Below are 23,667 nucleotides of genomic sequence, written 5' to 3' on the forward strand. Positions count from 1 at the left end.
CATAGCTGTACTATACATGATTAGTTGAACATTTAGTTTGGCCCTGAGACTTGGAGCATCTCTACATAAAGGTAAATTCCCGCACCCTTAGTGGGCTTTCTTCTTCTGGGGTCTTTCCTGCATTTGCTATGGCTGCTTTAGACAGTGACCCACGGTGATGACATGATTTGTAATTGAAAACTTCCCCTCTCAGCAGTGCTGCATAAACTTCAATAAAATAGCACCATCTAGTGGCTGTATTATAGTGCAACACTAACTTTACATACTGGGGATATCCCGTGATAACTTTAAATAGCGTATTATCTCTGATCTTTTTTAAACTGAGATTACTGGGGGAAGGCATCGGAGACTTTCTGGAGGTTGATAGCATCATGTAAAGGACACACAAATTTCTGTGGCTGTCCAGTCATGAATGTGCAATAAATCATTCATGTAGGGACGTTCTTGCTGTGTCTGCAGGTCAGAAGAGAAACATAAAGTGTCTAGGTTCTTCTCACACCTGCATGAGCTTTACTGCCAGTGCGCCATGACATTGCTGCATCTTTTTTGTCAGTTATCATTCTTTCTTCACGCTGATCTAAATTCTTGACAGTTCACAGTTCAGCATTATTTTAATGTACTGATCACATTTCATAAAAGGAGCCAAACTGTAGCCTGCCTTAACTGGCAAAATCTGTCTTGTCTTAGCATTTTTACAAAGTCATTATAGAAAAAGAAATACTGACATTTCCCCTGCTTGGTGCATCCTCTGTCAAAGTATAGAACATATGGATCTAAGAAACAAAATTGATGAACTTGGTGGTTTTGCCAGCTGTCAGAAATTAATAAAGAAGGTGTTGTTTATTTTTGCTGATTTAAGATGCAGGTGTACACAAAGGAAACATGGGATTGTGTGAAAAGCAGGGGTGCAAGGTAGGTAAGCACCCCAAGATGAACAAGAAAAAGAGCTTGTTCACAATCAAGTTGTTTCAGCGTCCTGAGACAGTGCTCCCTTTTTCTTGTGTGAAAAGTAGTAGAGGCTGGTGGCTCTGATGTCAGTGGAGTGATAGATCCACTCCAGAGGACATTGGATAGCTCCTTTGGATAGCTCCAGGTTCTGAATGAAACCCAGAGCATATTCACCGCTCCACTGACATTGGAGCCACTGACCTCCACTGGTGAAAAAGATGAGTAATAGAGTGTATTTGAACATCTTTACCTGGCTCTTCAGCCAGAAAGGCTCCCAGAATGGCTTGCATAAAATCAATAACTCACAATGCAATCTTTGCCTGCAAATATATGTAAATGGTGAAGAGAAAAGTATTACAACGTTGAAAATCCTGAGTAGTTCACCTGGGTAGAAGGTGCACTAGAACCGAGAGTCAGAGACAATTTTTTATATGGCACTCACAAGACCTTGGACAAATGTGACCTGGGCCGAATCTACACCTTGTGTCAAATCATTACCAATGTGGAATAAAAGCAGGACATAATGAGCCTCATCAGATGGGGTGGGTGGGAATCACGTTTCCCTACTGCCGCTCGGCCTCCCGCTTCTGTTCCACAGCAGGGATGAGCAGCTTCCTCCTTTTTCACATGGGGAAGAAAGAGAAAGCCAGCAACAACCATGTGGCCCATTCAGTGGGTGTTGTTATCATGCTGCTTCTCCTGCACACAGCAGGAAATGGCAGCAAGTATCGTCATGTCCTCCAAAACCGGATTTTCCGGGTCTTTTTTTGGGACGGAAAAAAGAGCAGAAGGAGCGGGAGATGCGTGGGAGGAGCGCTGCATCGTGAAAATGTCTAGCGAAGAACCATGAGTGGCCAATTGTGAGCATGCCACAAAATCCTCATCTGATAACTCTCAGCACTTTGAAAGTGACATATGGAATGTGAATGATGCCCCAACAGTTATCAGTGCACTTCAATGCCACTATAAAGTAGTAGTGTACCTGCTTTCTATTTATGGCATGGGTGGGCAATCTTTGTGGCTCCTGCCATAGCAGGGGCAAAAATTGTGCCAATTTAGCAAGAACAGAAGGCACATAGAAGTACATTTCCAGTTTCCACTCCCCATGCACCTCGTTTCCTAATGTGGCATGATTTTTGCCACTGCCACCATTTGGTGGTGAGTGGAATGCAAAACCCACTGGTTTAGGGGAGGCGATCTATGTGCCTCCCATGACCCCCAGAGTTTGCCCAACCCTGATTTATAGTATTGGGATAAGAGAGTAGGACAAAAGATTAAGATAAGAAATCACTGCTGTATTGTTATGTTATAAATTACACACACACACACACACACACAAGCTGAACCACAACATGGGGAGTTTCTTCTAACTGCCTCCTCTTCAACCCCACGCTTTCCCTCTCCCAGGGCATCATTGGTTAATCCCAATGCCAGGGAGGGAGCACGGGGTTTCTGGGCAGTCATTCAAGTCTCAGAGCTGATCAATCGCTGGTTGCCTTTCACCAGGCTCCGCCCCTGGGTTGACCCCAGATTGGCCCCGGAACGACATTGCACAGTGGAAGCGCCGTGTTGATCTTGTTCCATTTGAAAAAGTTGGGGTAAACCTCTGACTTTTTCAAAGTGCAGCATGGCGGAGATCGCTGCAGTGGCTGCAAACCTGTGTTTGCGTCGTCTAACCGACATGGTGCAGATCCACAGCCACCATGGGGTTTTCCCCTCGTAAAGACAGCCCCATGGGTTAAGGGCTGTTCCAGCAGAGGGCTCTTAATGCTACCAATCTAAGCACTTTTTGCAGCTATTCCATTCCACCACCATTGCCCCTGCTTTGATGGATTTTCTGTGGTAAGAAAAAAGAAGCAGTTGGAAAATATGGGTGAGTTATGAACAGAAGACAAGGACTTTGGATCCCCCCCCCCAAATTCAATGAATGAGGCAGGGCTACTGCATACTAAAAGCATTGTCTGGAAGGAAGTACACTAAGGCCACTTAGCACCCTGAATATGCTTGAATTCCTCATAGATCCCTTCCGATTGAAAGATGCCTGTTTTTTATTCTCAACGGTGCTGAGGATCTGTTTTCCTTCCCCCTCCCCACTCTGGTGCCATCTTTTCTGCACATATTAAAATTATGTGCGTTCCATTAAACAGCTTTGTAATGTGGGCTGAAATTAATTAGTCTCATATAAACATAGCCAGAAGCATCTTAAGTTTTGTTTTAAATATTTAATTCCTCCAGTTCCTCCCCACCCTCCTCCGCTCTGCCCAAAGAATGTGTGGCCATCTCATTTTCCATTTTAACCCTTTTCTGTATCATTCCTCAGCTCCAGCCAGAATTCTGACCTTCAGTGGCACAGTAACAACCCCGTGGATGAAGGATATTATCCTCCCTTGTAAGGCTGTCGGGGATCCTGTTCCTACAGTCAAATGGATGAAAGAAAGGTAACCAGCAACTATGTGTGTATCTCAAATAAGGATTTTTTGTTGTTGTTCCTGTACTATACAGTCCTAGATGTCTCTCTATGTATTTTGCTGCTGGCGGTGTGTGTGTTTATATACATTATATCTTGTATTCTCAAGCTGATCATTGGCCGTAATGAAACAGATTTGGATTTGGTTAGGGTGACCATATGGAAAGGAGGACAGGGCTCCTGTATCTTTAACAGTTGCGTAGAAAAGGGAATTTCAACAGGTGTCATTTCTATGCATGCAGCACCTGGTGAAATTCCCTCTTCATCACAACCGTTAAAGCTTCAGGAGCCCTGCCCTCTTTTGTATCTGTATATATATATCATTTCTTTATTGTGAATTTTAACAAAATAAAACCATAATGGACATATGCAACTACATAATTCAAAAGCCTCAATTTCAAATATCACAACATTCTAAATGAAAAAAGAAGAAAGGAAAAGTAGCATAAATTACACATAAACGTATCTGTTGTGATGAAGAGGGACTTTCGCCACGTGCTGCATGCATACAAATGACACCTGCTGAAATTCCTTATTCTACACAACTGTTAAAGATGCAGGAGCCCTGTCCTCCTTTCCATACGGTCACCCTATTGTTGTTACTAGAGGGGTCTGCAATACAATGTTGCGACACATCCCTACCCTGAGATAGAAGCGCTCCTCTTCAGAGCTTCAATGAGCCTGTAAAAGGAGCATTGGAGTGCTCACCTGGCCTCCTGGGGTGGGAGTGGGGTGAGGTCCCAGCAGTGGGGAAGGAATAAAACAGACTCCTGTTTTCTGCCCCATCCCCAGTCTAATTTTGCTGTTCTATGTAGAGATAGAGAGGTGTCACCACCAAACTGGAGCATTTTATAGCTCTGTAATCTATAGCAGGGGGAGCACAACCTGCAGCTGCTCCCAGTGCAGCCCACAGAGCTGTGGAGGCTGTGAGAAGAACCTAGACACTTTATGTTTCTCTTCTGACCTGCAGACACAGCAAGAATGTCCCTATATGAATGATTTATTGCACATTCATGACTGGACAGCCACAGAAATTTGTGTGTCCTTTACATGATGCTATCAACCTCCAGAAAGTCTCTGATTATATGGATAAACCTTGCATTGGAACCCTCCTTAATATTTACAGATGTTCATGTTCTTTTAAATTATCTTCCTGCATCCTGGAAGTTAACGCATAGTCAGCACAAATGGACTTTCTGTGCCCTTCTGACCATCTCACTGGGATTTGGTGTGGAAAGTTCTCCTAACCTCCAACAACTCCTAGACATTTGGTCTCACAGTTAATTCAAGGACGTAGTCAGTGTGTAGGAGTCCTTTGCAGGCTCCAAGGAGATGCAAACTCTGAGTGTGTTGCAATATTTGTGTTTTCAGCCAATAGGAATTACCGCCTGAGATTGCTATGCTACAGCAAAGTTGAGCGAAACTGCATTTCCGGCATTTAACACGAAGATTTGCAGTGTTATGGTCCCTGTAGCACCAAGTTCTAGCAGCAATCAGTTCACTCTTCGTCTTCATGCTGTGAATGGCAAGAGTGGTTCCCAGGCTCAACCGCCTTTCCTGACTACTCTGGGCCCCTTGTGGACCCAGGGCCACTTGTGCTCAAGTCTCTTCTGAAACCTTAACATTTCTTGCTTGGCATTTTGTTTTTTCCTGGGTTTTTTAAAAATAACCCCAGTCCTGTGTAATGTTGGTTGTAACCTCTTTAATGTATGAATTTTGTTTCCTGTGAGGTAGTAACGGGACACCCAGTCTAGTGATGATTGATGGGCGAAGAAGCATCTTTAGTAACGGCAGCTTTGTCATTCGTACCGTCAAGGCAGAGGATTCGGGATATTACAGCTGTGTGGCCACTAACAACTGGGGATCAGATGAAATTATTTTGAATTTGCAGGTTCAAGGTAAGCTAATAAAAGTCTTCTCCCATTGCAACTATTTGTGAGCTTAAAGCACTTTGATAGTTATTTCAGTGATTACCCTCACGTCGACAAGAATACTCCAGACAACAAAATCTGAAGTTTTCAAAATGAGATTTAGAAAATTACAAACTGCCGAATCTGCTCTGGGTTTCAGTCAGAAGCAGTCAGAACTCTAAAGGAGCTCCACACCTTGGTTCTGACTGAAGCCGGGAGCATATTTACTGCTCCACTAATATTGGAGCCACCAGCCTCCACTGTCAGGAGAGCAACCAGGATGTAGAGGAATCTACCTTGGGGGGTAGTTGGTTCTCCTTCTATGGATGTATTGAATCAGAGTCTGGACAGCCATGCATTGGAAATGCTGTAACTGCATCCTGCAGTGCAGATCCTACCTTGAGCAGGGGGTTGGACCAGATGACCTCTAAGATCCCTTCCAACTCTAGGATTCTATTTAAGCCATTATATTCCAGAGCACCCTGACCAATCACACATTATGAACCTGGTTATACCTTTTCACAAGCACCGATTCCACTAATATCAGTGTTGCTGCATGGATGGATGCATGCCAGAGATTTGTGACAGTAGTGTGCTGTTTTATCTAAAGTAATAGTTGGGTGGGGGAGGGAAGTGTTTTCCTGGCTACTTGTGCAGGGATTGTAGAGATAAGAAAGTCAAAGGCAAAATCAAGGTTAAGAAATGCCAGATAAAATTATATAGTTCTTAAATATCTGAGAGAATGAGAACGTGTCTGCTGATTCTTAACTGAAGATGTCAAATTTTCAGACACGTTGACAGATATGATTTGCTTTCCCCCCACCAGCCCCAAACAATTCCTTAAGAAATGTCTTTAAGTATAGCTTGAAGTCATGCATAATCATTTCATTTTTATTTCTGTTTTTAACTACTTCTTATCTAGTTCCACCAGACCAGCCTAGACTTACAGTGTCCAAAACCACATCTTCCTCTATCACTCTTTCCTGGATTCCCGGAGACAATGGAGGCAGCTCTATACGAGGTAAAATTGTAGAGGTACACTTCTACGGCAGTATTTTATTGTGAAGAATTGGTTTTCTCATTGCATTTTGGAACCTAATAGTGGGCCTTGCTCACTTTGAGTAAGAGAAAGCAGAGGTGTGTTATCTAGGCCACCTGCCTAGTAGTGAGTTGGGGGAGAATGCTTTTTCATGTGAGTCAAGGATGCCAGTAATTTGATCAACCTGTATACTGTACATGGCAACAATGGCTTGTTTGAGCGAGAAACCATCCTCAAATAACCCCTCCAACAGCACCCCCCAAGCAAGCCATGCAAGCCTGTGTGTGAGTGTGGGTAATTAGAGAAATGGCACCCAGCTTGCACCAGGGATCAAAACAAACTACCGTGGCTTATTTAGACCACGGTGGCTTGGTTTGATCATGTAAACCCAGATTTTATGAGGCCACCGGTTTCATAGCTGTGAAAGGAAGTTCCCTATGGCTCAGATTCATTTGGTTTGGTAATAAGGTGTGCTACTCCTGCAAAACATGGGGAAATAGTTTGACTTGTTTCTGAGACAATCCAAATTTTGCAGGCAAAACATCCACCTACCCAACCCCAAAGCTGTCATTTCAGCTGAGAATTGTGGAGACTTAAAAGGCTCCAAGATACCCAGTTGCAAATGACCACTCTGTGGCTGAGGAGAAGTCCTGCTGACAGCCATGGAGCTGTCATTTGTAGCCCCAGATGCAAAAGGGAGCCATACTGGCTAGCAGCCCAGGGGAGTCCTGGCAAGGACACTCCTCTGAGCTGCATTTGGGTGTTTGCAGCCTGGGATTTTGGGTGCAGGCACGCTACAAACTCCAGGCAGCCTAGTGGTGGACTCTTTGGTTATGGTAGAGAATTTCAAGCCTGCTAGTACTCTACTGTGGCAACAGCCCTTGACTCATGTATCTCCTTAACCTAGTAGTCAGGATCTGCTGTAATTCTGAACGATGTCTTTGCCTCTTTGGCAGGTTATATACTGCAGTACTCAGAGGACAACAGTGAACAGTGGGGTAGTTTCCCCATAAGCCCAAGTGAACGTTCCTACCGTTTGGAAACATTAAAGTGTGGTACCTGGTACAAGTTCACACTGACTGCTCAGAACGGAGTGGGACCAGGACGCATCAGTGAGATCATAGAGGCCAAAACGCTTGGGAAAGGTACTTGAAAACATTTTCTTTAAACTTATTTTTATTATAAAATTTCAAAATCAGAAGCTACGTAGATTTAGATATAACAATTTCAAATGAATGAAAATGCAGGTTTCTAAGCATTATACATAAACTTGAACAAAAACAGACCAAGTAAGCATCTATACACCACCCATACAGATTTGAAAGCATTGTAAGGTCTTCAATCCATTGCATTAAATGAGGTAAGTGTTCATCCTTCCAATGTTGTAATATCAATCTTTTAATGGTCAGAAGGGCACAGAAAGTCCATTTGTGCTGACTATGCGTTAACTTCCAGGATGCAGGAAGATAATTTAAAAGAACATGTACATCTGTAAATATTAAGGAGGGTTCCAATGCAAGGTTTATCCATATAATAACCACCTCTCAAAAATGACAACTACTGGGCATTGTGAAAACATATGTTTAAAAGAAGTATTAGCTGTGTTACACCTCCAACAATTAGCCAACTTAGACAAACCCTTTTAAAATAGACATTGTGGCATCCAATAGACATGAAACAAATGTCTTTTCTGAATAAGACACAACTTGAGATTTATAAACGCATCAGATACAGATGCCAAGGCAGCGATCATTTGATTAGGCAAAATGGAACAATCTAGTCCCCTATTCCATCCTGCTTAAGAACGTCTAACTATTTATAGACGTAGATTGTAGTTTGAATAAGTGCTTCCAACAGTGAGGGTGGTGCTGAAAGGTACTTGGAATCATATAATTTCTTTATTCTCATACCTGTGACAGTTGCATGATATAGATAGATAGATATATAGATAGATAGATATAGATATATGATAATGTAGATAGACAGCCACAGTGTCTGTGTTAGTGATGTGTGATTTGGGCATTTTATTTATTTTATTTTATTTTATTTTAAATATTTCTTGGCCACCTTTCAGGGCAGAAGCCCTCCCAAGGTGGCTTACAGCAATAAAATATATAAAAACAGTTCAAATGTTAAAAGTGATAAAAACATGAACACAGTACACAATAAAAGCAGCAACAGCAGCAACAACTGTCGTGTTCATGCCTCTTCCCTCTGGCATTCACACGTGCTGGCAAGGTGGCACTCACATCAGTGACACTTCTTTTATTGAGGAAATCACATGGTAGACAAGCTTAATGGTTACAGAGTCTCCAAAACACACTTAAAGCTGAACGATGATTAGGAAGCTTTAGGCTCTTTTTTCTGAAACAATCCTTAAAGCAAACACTCGGAGAGGGTGGTGGTGAATAGGGTACGCCAATAACAGCTTTGAGCTTCTCCAGACGCCGCATACGCTGGCTCCTCAAAGAGACATGGCCAAGGTCCTAAAACGAAGTCCCAGGAAAGATTGCTCTGAGCCACCAGAGCTGGGCAGAGAGATCCGTCATGCACTTGTCAGTCTCAGCCTACCACCACTGAGCTGACTCCGTTACCATGACTTCAGGAAAGGTTAAGCCTCAAGCCCAGGAGTCCCATCCTTCTGCTAAGGACTGGGAACTCCTTGCCACCTGAGTCTGGGCATGAACACAGAATCCACAGCATATGCAAGTCCAAGTCTATGAAAAGCCTCACTACTTTTCATGGCACAGTTCTTAGATATCTAAAGTCCAAATAGCAAAGCGTCCATGTGCAGAATGCTTTCAAAGTCCCAAGCAGAGATGGAATCCAAAGCAGGAGGGAGGTCAGGCGTTGCGTCGGGAGATGAAACCTATCAAAGCTTTTTCAGCTTTGCACCGGCCTTTAAGGTCTATTCAAAGTCACTTGACAGACAGGTCCTCTGACCTGTAAACCATGCCCACGTGCCAAGAGGGCGGGATGTTACAACCCACTTTGAAGAGTGGACCCCACCTTTTCCAAAACACTCTGAAGTTCCCAGAGCACCAGCCGCTTCAAGGCTGAAGCAAAGGAGTGAACCAGCTATTCCCATGGGAACTGCTTACAGTGATCAGCTTGCAGGGAACATCTGACATTCTCAAAGAATTTCCTAATAAATCTAACCACTAGGTACAAGACCTATACCTGACAACAACAAAGGCAATAACAGCAACAACAACAGTCATATCAAGAGAAGACCAAGGCAAAATAATGTTTTCAAAGCCTTCGTAAAAGCCTGCAATGATGGAGCATAGAAGACATCCAGTGGCAACTTGTTCCAAAGTTGTGTGGCCATGTTGACTTGGGGCTCATCTACACCAAGCAGGATACAGCGCTATGAAAGCAGTATGAAAGCTGTACATAAAAGGCAGGAGCCACACTACTGCTTTATAGTGGTATTGAAGTGCACTGACAACTGTTGGGCCCCATTGACACATACCATATACCATTTTCACACTATAAAGCAGTAGTGTAGATCCTGCAGTGCACTTCAATACCACTATAAAGCAATAGTGTGGCTCCTGCCTTTTATATACCGCTTTCATAGTGGAATATTCAGCTTGGTGTAAATGAGCCCTTGGAAGTGAGTGCCGGATAGTCCCAGGATGAAAATATATAAAATCTGAAGCAACCAAGATTTTTATTGATTGATTTAAAATATTTATAAAGTTCCTTTCACAGTGAACCCTCCCAAGCTGGCAAACAAAAAAACTGTAAACCCAAAAACATAATAAAACAATGATAAGGATAAAAGTTTAAAATTAACAGTTAAACCAGATCATACCATACCGTATATACAACGGGACCCAATAAAGTCCTCGCTCCACTTTAAGCCTTGATTTCACGAGAGCAAGAAAACGTGAAGATACAGGTCACAGCTATAAAAAAACATTCCTGGCCAGCAGCCCCAGTTAGCCCCGAGCCCAGGAGAACTCCAAACTGCATGCTCTGCCCTTTAGGGGGAGGGCCAATGATATCGAAAGTTGCTGAGAGGTCCAGGGAAACAACAAGGTTGCATCCTCCTGTCTATTATCTGGTGTAAGTTATCCATCAGGGCAACTAAGGCCGATTCTATCCCTAAACTGGGTCTGAAACCAGGTTGGAATGGATCTAAATCATCATCATCATCATCATCCATCACCACCTTTAATGTAATTTTATGGTGAGAAAAGACAACACATTTATTAACTTTTTGTTCATTTGGTCACTTTAACTTGGTTTCTGAATACATGTTGCTTTCAATTTCTTGTATTAAATTCATATTCTGTCTTCTCATAGAATTGCCCAGGGTAGCCTGCAAAGATATGGGCAACAATCTGACAAGGAGATATTCCAATACAATAAAATAAAATTTAAAATTAAAAAAAATTAAGGAATCAAGTACTGATAAAATGAGGAAATACTATCATTTTCTCCTGAAATCCAGCTCCCCTTTCTGATGGCCCTGATTATCCTTTCAGAGATGTGATCACTTCTTTCAAGAAATTCACAAAAATGGCCAACACCTTTTTAGATCCCTTCCTCCCTCAAGACCACACAATCTTGAATCAGCTCTCTTTAAGATTCTGCACAATTTTCTGGGTTCGGTATTAGAGAACACTTTGCAAAACTTTGTAAGAATTTCATGATGCTCCTTGGGATGCTTGCTTAATTGCATCCAGATGAAACCCTTTCCAAAGCAGCCCTCTTGGGTATGTAGAGCCATCTGAGATGCAAAGTGTAACTCATTGCTTTGGAATGAAGAAACTACACTGCATGCTAGATTTAATTAGAGTAAGTTGCTGAGCTAGCTTGTCACCTGTACTGCAACAAGTGATTGTGAGATGATTTCAGACACAAGAGATATTGGATCAGAAGGTGAATTGGAGGCAATTCCCAGTTTTCACCTTGACCTTCTTTTCATGCATAAAAGCAATGCCAATTTTTTTTAAAAAAAAATAGGTAAGGATGCCTCCTAAAGAGAAAAAGCTTCAACAGAGTAGGTGTTGTTGGTTTGGACAGGTTATTATACAATTGCTGTATGTGCACCACCTATACTGGTCTCTCTCCATCTGCCTCAGCTCCTCTTCAGCCACAATATCCAAAAATTACAGCAGATGCCCCTCCATAGGCCATTACTGCTGACTTTGATAAATACAAAAACTCCTGCATATATATAGTTAATTAGAGACACGATAAAGTCAACATTCAAGAAAAAAAGAAAGAAGCAGAAACTCTTGGCTACAGGGAGCTCATTGTAATTAGTTCCTCTGGTCTAACAGGATTGCTTTGGTTTCCTAAGCAAGACACCCCAAACACTTTTAAGCTTCCAGAAACACAAATTGGCTGCACAAGCACCTTTGGGGCTTCAGATATAAGAATCACAGCAGTCCTATTAGATGAAAATTTAGAGCATTGTTAAAAGCCCATACCTAAAGCACACCAAATATAGAATTAACAGTACTGGGAAAAAGGCGGGATAATAATAATAATAATAATAATAATAATAATAATAATAATGATGATTTATCATCATAGGTTCAATTATCTTTGTAGTTCAGGAAGGGTGGATCAGTCTATTTCTGGTCCATGTCAGTATATAAAAACGTCTAGGACTGGCCTCTCTCTACACACCTATCATTTCCATCCCATCCCATCCCTACTCCAGAAAATCTGAGGTGTCATGGAAAAAGATTTTTAAAAAGAAAGATGGATGGAAAAAAAGGTAAAGGAAGTGCAGGCAGGGAAAGAAGGACAGGTAATTTTTAAAACACATACAAGGATAAATGTTTGTTTAAGGGGTCCCAACTTGCAAGTTAAATTTAAGGCCTGCCATCTGAGACAATAGGAAACCGTTATATTTCGCTCTCAATTTATTATAATTCTTTATTTTCTTGTAGAACCACAGTTTTCAAAAGAACAAGAACTCTTTGCCAGTATTAACACCACTCGAGTCAGGTTGAACCTCATTGGCTGGAATGATGGCGGCTGTCCCATCACCTCCTTTACTCTGGAATATAGGCCATTTGGGACGACGGTATGGACAACGGCTCAGCGAACCTCTCTTACGAAATCATACATCGTGTACGATCTCCAGGAGGCAACCTGGTATGAGCTGCAGATGAGGGTCTGTAATAGTGCTGGCTGTGCTGAGAAACAAGCTAAATTTGCAACGCTCAACTACGACGGGAGTAAGTGCATTTATTTCATTGCTGTTTAATGAAGAATGGGCATAAATAATTTAATTTCACATAATGTAATCTAAGTGCCATTTAATTTTGTGTGCTGCAATATGGCATCTGTAGCAACTAGATGATAAAAACAGTAAAGATGTTTACAGCCTGAAATCCCATCTGCCTCCTGTCACAAGGAAAGATTTCATGCATGAATTTATGGCAGGCTTCTCTGACAGCCATGTTTTGCAATGAAGCTTTACAGTTCAATTTGATGCAACTGATTGCTCCAGGTAGCATCTCTCATTGTACCGGCAAAACAAATCTGAGTGTTTCACACAAGCACTTGCTCTGTCTAGGGATCTTCCTTACCCATAAACTACCATAAATATTTACTTTGGTACAGAGGATTGAAAGTATGGGGAGTCATAGCTGGGATTGCTTTTGAAATTGGAGAAACAACAGTAGGTTGGAGAACGGCAGTGAGGGACTACAGCCCTGTGCTTTGGGCTTGTTTCGTGCTCAAAACTCCTTGAGGGTTCAGAATTCCTTGAGGGTTCAGAACCACTGCCAGCCGAGAAAACGAGCCTCTAAAGATCAATACAAGAACTTTTTATTTGGCTTAACCTGTCCAGGATTTCAGATTACATATTTTCAATTCTGTCTCATTTTTGGCTTGAGTCAGATATGGGTTTTTATATGCTTTTGTTGAACTGGCACCAGAAGAAGCAAGATTTTGGCCTTATATAACCAGCCACATCCCTCAAAACATTTTAAGTGAGTTTGGAATAGAAACAAATTTATTGATTTTATTTTGAAATTGAAAATACTTCCAAGACATCCGTTATTACAAATTAGCTGATTTGGTAGCTGTTGACAACCGATACCCTACATATTTATTGTGTGGAATCAAAATTGTCACTCCATTTTGTGTGCACCCCCAAATTCAAACATAAATGCTTTTCCATAGATGCACTAAGAAATAGGAGGGAGTATTTGCATTGTTCCAGGGATTTCAACTGGAGACCTGGGGCTGGGACTAAATTAGGCCCCCAAAGCTATTTTTAATTTATTCCAAGGTGTAATTAGAAGTTTACCTGTAGTTCCACTCATAAGGAAAGAAAGTTGTAAGATATAGTTGTAAGAGTAGTTTTAACATTACATCTCTCTTTGAAATTGATTATGTAATATCACAACTATGAACATGAGAACAGCCATGCTGGATCAGACCAAGGGTCCATCTAGTCCAGCATTCTGTTCACGCAGTGGCCAACCAGCTGTTGACCAGGAACCCACAAGCAGGACACGAGTGCAACAGCACCCTTCCACCCATGTTCCCCAGCAACTGCTGTACATAGGCATACTGCCTATGATACTGGAGGTAGCACATATCCAGCAGGACTAGTATAGGATGACCATATGAAAAGGAGGACAGGGCCCCTGTATCTTTAACAGTTGTATAGAAAAGGGGATTTCAGCAGGTATCATTTGTATGCATTCAGCACCTGGTGAAATCCCTCTCCATCACAACAGTTAAAGCTTCAGGAGAATAGCTAGAGTGACCAGATACAAAAGAGGGCAAGACTCCTGCAGCTTTAACTGTTGTGATGAAGAAGGAATTTCACCAGGTGCTGCATGCATTCAGATGACACCTGCTGAAATTCCCTTTTCTATACAACTGTTAAAGATACAGGAGCCCTGTCCTCTTTTCCATATGGTCACCCTAGACTAGTAGCCATTGATAGCCTTCTCCTCCATGAAATTGTCTAACTCCCTTTTAAAGCCATCGCTGCATCTTGTGGTAGCAAATTCCATAGTTTAACTATGCGCTGTGTGAAGAAGTACTTCCTTTTATCTGTCCTGATTCTCCCACCCATCAGCTTCATGGGATGGCCTCCGGTTTCAGTACTATGAGAGAGGGAGAAGTGACTGAGTTCATGTGTTCTGTGACTTAAGTGTGTAATGTTATGCATGTTGAGAGGAGAGATAAAAGTCCTGCAGTTTACAAGATCTTGCTGGGAACTGTAGGGCTTTTCCCTCTCTCAACATACCTAGGATGACACCCTAAAGCCATTAATGCTAGATGGCACCAAACTCATTAGGCAGCCTCCTAGGAACCTGTCTGATGACAAGCTAAACCGTTGGTCCCTCAAGCTCAGCATTTTCTATGCTGCCTGGCAGCTGCTCTCCGTAGTTTTGGGCAGGTGTCTTTTCCAGCCCTGCTTGGAAATGCTGGGGATTGAACCTGGGACCTTTTGCATGCCAAGCAGGTGCTCTTCCACTGAGCTCTGGCCATTCTAAGAGGGACGGTTTGGCTCCTGGGATCCAGTATTTGGACACTAGAGCAGCCCCTTAAAAAATCAGGGATTTGTAGAATACAGTGAAATGGGTTCCGCTCCTCAAGAGAACACTAGAATTGCCTTGCTGGCTCTGACCAGTGGTCTGGATCCATGAGTGTCTTCAACAGCAGCCTTTTTGATGCCCTGGAACCATTATCAGCCAGCAGGGCATGAATCTGATTGAATCTTGTTCCCAGCTTCTAGTATTTGCAGGTGTGCAGAGGCCTGTGTGCAGAGAGGGGCAATATTTTTTTAGCTCTCCCATTATAGAACTGAGGCAGCACTCCTGATCATTGAACTTAATTAGTACCATTCACTATGGATAAGTTATATCTAAAAGAAATGATATTGCTTTTTCCATATAGCATGACTTGTGTGTCCATATAAACCCTTGCATGCATATCTCAAAGCGACACCAATATAATGCTGCTGCCATTACTCAGCACACACTTCGCATAATGTACAAAGCATAGGATCAACACGATCTCTGCTTATATTGTGCCACAGGTGTGGGCGAAAGATAAATCTCCAGATGTTTTGCACTTCAGCTCCCAGCGTTCCCAACTACTGGCCATGCTGGCAGGGGCTTCTGGGAGTTGAAGTTCAAAACACCTGGAGATTTACCTTCTGCCCATCCCTGCTCTAGGATAGATTCACATATGTAGCTCCCCATCCCCCATTCTAACTTCCTCCCCATTTTGGTTACCTGAATGCCTCAGGAGTAACTATACTGTCATCTGATACAAAAGCATGATTTGTATGTGTATACAACCGTTTAATAATGACAGTGAAAAATATGAAGACATTGTACACCTTTCCATAGAAAATGCTTCTTGCCACTCAAGTCCCTAAAAGTGAAAAGAACCATCCACCACCTGTACATAGGAATTAAACCATCCCGGCTGAGTATAAAGTGTGGTGGTCAACAGTGGATATGAGTAGATCCATCTATGGCATGAACTGACTGGAATTTGGCATAAATTGACTGAGAACTACTGCCGTCTCAGGCCCTAAAGGCCATGTTAATAATAGCAAAATACCATTTTATAATCAGCCACTGTTGGATGTTCTGTGTTGAACCTAGACTTGCTAAATACTTAGAGATTTGGGGTTTGCAATAGATACAAATGTGCCCAGCTACACACCTGATGCAAAATGTCATTATGCATTGCTGTGATGTAAATTTATCCTCTTAAAACATCCTAGCAAATAATTAAAATCTCTTAGCAGGATACTGAATTCTCAGTCAGCAGAACTTGGTATTAAGCCTGACATTATTTATAATGATATTTATAAATAATTCAGAATATGTACTCGAATGTCATGGCACTGACATCAGTGGCTATTTAGGAGAAGGAGGCAGTGCTAATGTCCCCAGAAATGATTCAGTTCTTACTCTCCTAGGAATCTAAGAGTAGGAATAAATTAAAAACTGAAGCCCTAAATAGGAGAGGTAGAGCTGGATCTATTACATGAGGTGTAAAGCACACACCAGCTTTTTCTTCTGTGTATGCATGCATGTACATATGTGTGGGCACATGCATGCATCTGACGATAAAGAAGAACTGATTTCTTCAGTAGCCATAGCAGCACTGGAATGGATCATGCACTATTGTTAGACATATCAGTATGTACTAAAGCAGAGTTAGGCAACCAAGTACCCTCCAGATGCTTTGGACTACAACTTCCATCAGTCCCAGACAGCATGGCCAATGGTCAGCAATTATGGACGCTGTAGTCCAAAATGTCTGGAGGGCACTAGGTTGCCTTCCTACCCCTGCTCTAGAGCTTACTAGAGTTGTATGTTACTTTGGGCATTTAAAAAATAAGCTACTAAGAGGCTTTATAAATTAGATAAGTAAGAATAAACCATAGATCCAGACTTGTATTTTTTTATTTGGTTTGCAGTTTGTAACCTAAGCAACCCTTCTTCAACTTCCTGTCCAAAAAGTCAAAGGTACTGTAGGGTCTGCTTGCAAGACTGAATCAGAATAGTAAACAACTCAGATTTAGCTTATCAAATACACAAAGGAGCAGAAGACGTTCCAAGAGCTCTGCTTTGATTATAGAAATACAGATTTTCCATGGCTTGGAAGCACATTTCTCTTAACTTAGCGATGGCACTGAGTTTTGGGAAAGGGGACAGGGAGGCTTCAGAAATGTAAATCCCTTGCCATTACAAAACAGCCCAACAACTTCAAACTCTTGGCCCAGCTCATAATGGCCAGCCCTTTCATCTGGAGACCATCACTTCCTTATACTTTCTTAAATTTACCAAATTCTAAGGAGGGAAAATGCAGCTGGGAGTCTCTGCCCCTATGTAATGATGGCTTCTGAGCATGCTCAGTCAAAACCTCAACTACTAATAAGGAATTTGGGGATTGTACTTTTTTAAAAAAATTCTCTCAGTCAAGGAACCAGGAGGAATTTAAAAACAAACACCACATTTCCCAGAATTCCTTTGGCAATGCAAATTCCAATCATGTTGAGAATCCTTCAGTGCAGACAGTCAGCAATTTAGGGAGAGCCCTTAGCTTTTGAAAGCCCTCTGCACGGCCATCTTTTCCAACCCCCTTGCCCCCATTTTAGTAAGTTTGGGAATGGGTGGGGAGTAGTGATGTCATCAAAAGTCACAGAAGCTTGTACTGCCCCCTTCAAGTAAGAGGTGACCATAGGATCCAATAATTGTTCTTTGTTTGGAATTTAATTGATTTGATCGAAGGGTGCACATTTTTCACTTAGCACTTGCTCTAAGAGAACTTACATTCTCATAAAGAAAAGCAACACTATTTTATGGCAATAAGAGTTTCATAGTTTGCCTTTTCACGCAAACTGTGGAGTTGGCAAGTCTGCCTTAAAATGCCCCATGCCAAGTTACTCTGATGAAGCTTCCCTAATTAACTGAACCTCTTAGGAACATACAGGTGAGCTTCTGTACACCGTAGTCACTTAAAAACCAACCTTTTCTCTTCATTGATAGGCATCTAATGTCATGACACTGTTTCCAGGTACAATCCCTCCACTCATTAAGTCAGTTGTCCAAAGTGAGGAAGGTCTGGCAACCAATGAAGGGCTAAAGATGCTGGTGACCATTTCCTGTATCTTGGTTGGGGTCTTGCTGCTTTTTGTGCTTCTGCTGGTTGTGAGAAGGAGGAGGAGGGAACAGAGACTGAAGAGACTGAGAGGTAAGAATGGAAACCAAATATTTGCTTGCATGTATGGTGGTCACCCCACCAAGAATGTGTAGCTGTGAACAGATGAGCTTGTAAGAGTTTGATGTAGAGCCAGTTTTTATGTTAAAGGAGCAGTGGGGCATCTGCTTCTCCACATCTGACATCACTCTGGTAACATTACTAAGGGGAAGAACACATTTCAAGATAGGCTGATGACATGAGTGTTTGTCATGGCAACATCATCTTGGTGTGAGAATTGACCACATTGTCATCCCCGACCATGTGAAAGCCCAATGCACATGGGACAGAATCATGTTTAACAGCAGTGAGATTGTTTCTGTAATATAAGAACTGATCTGTAGATGAGGACCCAGTTATCCAGTATCAAAAACATGGACGAATGATTTGCTGTAGTGCAATTCCTTCTTCAACAGAACTTGTGCAGAAGAGTTCTCCTTGTATTTTAATCTTTCATCCTTTTTCGCATGAAGCACTCATACAACACCCACCTGCTGGCCTCACCTCTGACATCTGTGCATTTGGCCTGATGTCTGAAAAGGAAGCCTGTGCACAAAACAGCAATATGCACTTTATGATACCAAGGGGTGGGGGGATTGGCCAGTTGTTTTTAGAATTTGAGAAATGGCTAAATATTGTTTCCTTCCAATATTCATTGCTGTATCATTTGGATTGTTCTGTTTCTTTTCATTTTATCCAAGACAATTCAGTTTTGTCAGTGGTATTTCAGTTTCAGCTTTGTCTTGCCTTCTACCTAGTTTTTGCTGCAGCAGTGACCGAGGCACAAAGAGGTTGACTGCCAGAAGATAGTCTAAGGAGCATATTAAAAACAATAAAGGGCCTGCAGTACTGACTGTTTGGGGTGCGGTGATTTAACCTGGACTCCAACTGCTGCGGAAACTGTATTTTCTTTGCTACCAAAGGCAGTTCAGCCAAGCAGCTGCTCCAAACCCAATTTTTACTTTTGAATGTAGCACACTGAAAGCTGCAGGATTGCTGTTGATTTCCCATGAGAGTCTATCTCCAAAATGCTCAGAATTATAACTGGCAGGATCCTAACAAGCAACTGTGAGGATAACAGCTGGGCTTGCTATTTTTCACTTTCCAAATGTAGTGATGTTCAGCCTTACATTGTGCAAGATGTTTATTTTATAGTCAAATTGAATATTCCAACAAGTCTAAACTCTTGATTGTGCTGATGTTTTGAACATGCTATTATTGGAGTTGGCAATAGGCTTTTCTTCCCTGGTGTAAATGTTTCATATTTGGTATTTTTTTCATTGCATTCATCTTCATGATGTCAGGAAAAGAGAAGTTGTGTGCAGAAAATAGTTGGCACAACCAGACTACATGCATTATATGGTTAACCAGAGTGAAGCCTAAATGTTAGATATGGGCTGACCCATTGCCTATAAGGGATGGTAATTTAGTTTGGGTAGGGCATCATGTATGAAATTAATCATTTCCACTTCTATATTTCATGGTGATGAAAGAAAAGGGAGATCTTGTTTAAAATTGTTGTATTTTATTGTGTTCATGGTTTTATTGTAAATCACCTTGAGTGCTCATTGAGTGGAGGGGTGATTCAGAAATATTTTAAATAAAATACCTAAATAATTAAAAGTCTGAGCATGCATTGTGATTGCCACAGAAATACACATTGACCATGGCATCTTTCTGGTGAGTTCTCCACAACTCAGCAGCAAAGTTTAAAATAGCTTACTCTGTGGACAACATTGTGGAGAAGGATGCTTTATTCTGAGCACCTATCTCTTTAAGACACCATTTTATCTATCAAAATACCTCAACTGTGCCATGTCAGATTAGCACGCCCCTCTCATGTCCTATGCGTATGACATGCAGCCCTGCCAGAAACTCGCTGGTAGTTCCGCCTAGCAAGGACAAACATCCTTGCCTTTTCACTAATACCCTTCTCTACTACACAATATTACAAATGCTCTAGGTGATGTACATGCCAAATCTGAGAAACCAGGCTCTTCCCCCAGAGGTATGCTCAGGCCCACGTTATCATGGGAAAACTCCCTCCTGCTGGGTATGAGCTGAAAGTCCCTTCCCACTTCAACACATTGATTGGAGAAACAAGTTCCCTCCTCAGTTACTTCCTTATCCAGCAGCTCCTGACTATGGGTAGGATCTCATGATATTCTGATCGTGAGATCCTCCCCTTAGTCCACATGCGGGTACAACATCCCGGAAGGAAGGAGGGTGTCGTGCCCGCCATTATTATTATTTTTAAAGGAGATGAGCGCACATGTGCTCCAACTAAAATGTAAGTTAAAACAAAAAAAGGCCCGCTCCTGCTTCTCCCCACCCCTAATTCCCCCATCCGGTTCCTTCCCTCTACTGATTCCTACTACTCACGGGGAGAAGGGAAGAAGCCAAGATGGACGGTCACACGTCCCGTGGTCTCAAAACAATCCTGAGACTGCGGGAAGAATCAGCTTTTCCCAGGGATTATTTATCCCTGGGGAAACCCGTTCTCATCCCTCCTTCCTCCCAGAAGTCCCTGTGCATTATTTGGATGCACAGGGACTCAGCAGTGACCAGCCCGGATTTCCGGGCTAGTGTAGAAATGGCTTTTGTATTCACATTATTACAAAGACTAGTGCATAGTACAGCAGATAGGCCAATAACTCATTGCTCCAACAGGAGAATGAAGCTGTCCAGTCTATCATTCCAAAGATTTGCCCTTCCTTAGGACAATGAGCACACAGGGTATGGTAGTGGCCTATGGAGATGAGAGCTGCATGTGGTCAACAGGGGCCTGGCTTCTCCACAAGGTTTCCCAAATCCATTATAGTGGAATGGAAAAGGCTTAGGGATGTGGGAACACTCCACATGGTGATGGCAATCCATGCAGTCAGCCATTCTAAATATTACAGGAGGTTGTAAGAAGCTCACTGTTTTAGCAGCATCCCTGTGTCAATATGAATGGATCTCTAAGGCCTCCTTCACCTGGACTCCCAGCAGCAGGGAAGGACTTCTGTGTGGTACAATCCCATTCTATCAGGATAGGAAACCTCTGGCCCAGGAGCCTAATGTAGCTCTTAGGACCCTTTCAGGCCATGCCCCCTATCCCAGCGTGATTTTAAATCTCTCTATCCAGTGAGCCACAATGTTGACAAAGACTGAGCCCTCTTCACTCCTCAGCTGTCAGCTGAGAAGGCCCAGGTTTCATTCCCATTGTGGTGTACTGGATGGAGGGAATTAAAACTCGCTGCCCAGCAGGCTGCACTGGGGATGAAAATAACCCCACACACACACCTCTGATCTACGTGTGTGTGTGTGTGTGTGTGTGTGTGTGTGTGTGTGAGAGAGAGAGAGAGAGAGAGAGAGAGAGAGAGAGAGAGAGAGAGAGAATGGAAATGGAAATGGAAATGTGTGAATGGGCTGTGTGTGAGAAAGGTGGCCCTACATACTTTGGTCCCACACACTGCTAGTATGGGCAAGAAGGAAGCAATCTGGCCCTTGGGCTGAAGAAGGTTCTTCACCCCTGCGGCAGGGGCATGCATGTGAATAACAAAATTATATCGGTCTTCCCCACATTAATTCCCACACCCTGCCAGGAAGGAGGGCCCCAGCTGCATGGGGAAGTCCTGTGTGATTAGCTCTGTCCATGTAGTCATGTTAACCACACATGTGCCTCTGCGGTATACAATTTGCCAAATTGCTTCCTTTTACTGTTGAGGGGCTGCTGGAGGCTGGGGCTGCCAAAGTCAAATTAGCAATAAAATTAGGGCCATCTCAACATTTAAAAACTTTAAAATCAGAAAGAAAAGATTAATGCAGCATGTCTACACAAACTTAGAGAACCAAGGAGATTGTTTTCAGTGAGTTATACTGAGATGAGAGTAGCCACTGGTGCATAAAAAAGGAAATGCATCAACCCAAAAGAGGACAAAGGCTGACACATATTTCCATTTCATTTGGATAAGTTAATTAATTAATTAATTAATTAATTACATTTATATACCGCCCCATAGCCGAAGCTTTCTGGGCCGTTTACAAAAGTTAAAAACAATGAACATTAAAAACAGATATACAAAATTTAAAACCACCAAAAGTGTTTAAAAAACCATATCCATTTAAAACACTATTCTCAGGTCAGTTAAAAACTCAGCATTTATATGCATAGATGCCAACTGAGAAATAATCACTGTAATTAAAATAGAAATACAACATATCTTAACATAGTGGAGAATATGGTGACCTGTGTGTCTGCTGTCTAGGTGCTAACTGCGAAGGATGGACAATTTCTGGTGTCCTGCCGATCTTTCTTATAGTTCTTTATCTTTAAAGCAGACTTGAACAATACAGCCCTTCAGATAAAGGATATGTTCCAACTGAGGAGTGTTCTCTTTTAATTAGGACACATGGCCACCCTAGTTGAGACATTATGAGCCGGTTGTATAATGGTTGACAAGGAAAAAGGAAAACCCACCAGCCCTGTCACAGCCTTCATGACATCATAGGTCTTGAGATTGTCAGGGGGTCAGAAATAAAAAGTAGCATGATGAAAAATCTGAGATTCATTTGAGCATAAGTACAGAGACATCAGTCAAAGGCGTAACATGCCCATGATACAGTTGTACAGTTCTGATTATATACTCTATCTCCAAACCTTGTTACTCCTGACTCCTAAGTTTCAAAGATCATATAAAAACAATTATGTTGAAATTACTGGCTTTATGCCGCCATGTTAAATAGACAAGAATAATTTTCTTGTTGCTTCTTGCATTTTCTTACTTGTGAAAGAGCTGTGTTTGATATGGATGTGTAAAACTTGAGGAAAGCCCCAGAGGAAATGATTAAGAAAGTGAAGTATTTCAAATACAGCTGGAAGAAAATTAAAATAAAATTGAATGCATGCTTCAGAAAGCTTCTAATTTTACAAACACAATAAATTAGAAGATAAAGATAAAATTCAGCATTTCATGTCTTGTAGATAAATCAACATTTTAAGGATTAAAACTAAAATTTGTTTTGTTACCACATTTTTCCCCACTCAGTTTGACAGACATGCTACTATGTTGCTATGACGTTGTTTGTGAATTCTGAATAATTAACTTTATTATATAGTTTTCCAGGTATGAAAATCTGCTTTCTCTTCATTATCTTATCTGGTTCTTACAAATATGATGTTGCCTCAGCAAGACCAACTAATCTTTGGCCCACCAGGCTTTTATACCGAACCCTTTCTGCCACTGTATTGTTGCTATTGCTCCATCCAATAGCCGCTTTCCACCCCAAATAAGGCTGATTGAGGTTTTGGCTAAATTCAGAAATCATCATGATAAACCAGATTGTATATTAACCATTTCAGGGGAGCTGATTTAAATCCATTCTGTTTTGAAGTCCAGGAAAACCTCCTCCCTTAATTCTTAAGTTTGCACCATGTTGCAACTTGAGAATTCTATGACTATGGGTGTGGTATGAAGTGTTAATCTGTGTTTCAACACTAAAGCCAACAGCAATATCTTTGCACTTAATGGTTAAGAGGATGCAATCCTATGGGTGTTTGGGCAGGAAAACGTTCTACAACTCCCAGCATTTCCATCCAGGGA

The 23,667-nt window shown here is 41.9% G+C and overlaps 1 protein-coding gene across 3 annotated transcripts in view; it reads left to right on the forward strand.

The window, feature by feature from the left end:
* Nucleotides 1-23,667, forward strand: part of DSCAM (DS cell adhesion molecule) — a 365,261-nt gene that overhangs the window by 287,677 nt on the left and 53,917 nt on the right. For all 3 annotated transcript variants that reach the window (XM_063127558.1, XM_063127556.1, XM_063127559.1), the window contains 6 exons: nucleotides 3,269-3,386; nucleotides 5,150-5,313; nucleotides 6,248-6,346; nucleotides 7,321-7,509; nucleotides 12,280-12,570; nucleotides 17,900-18,076. In XM_063127558.1, the coding sequence (XP_062983628.1) occupies nucleotides 3,269-3,386; nucleotides 5,150-5,313; nucleotides 6,248-6,346; nucleotides 7,321-7,509; nucleotides 12,280-12,570; nucleotides 17,900-18,076 (1,038 nt within the window). The remainder of the gene's footprint in view (nucleotides 1-3,268; nucleotides 3,387-5,149; nucleotides 5,314-6,247; nucleotides 6,347-7,320; nucleotides 7,510-12,279; nucleotides 12,571-17,899; nucleotides 18,077-23,667) is intronic.

The sequence above is a fragment of the Elgaria multicarinata genome, chromosome 5 (assembly GCF_023053635.1).
Source record: "Elgaria multicarinata webbii isolate HBS135686 ecotype San Diego chromosome 5, rElgMul1.1.pri, whole genome shotgun sequence".
Lineage (NCBI taxonomy): Eukaryota > Metazoa > Chordata > Lepidosauria > Squamata > Anguidae > Elgaria > Elgaria multicarinata.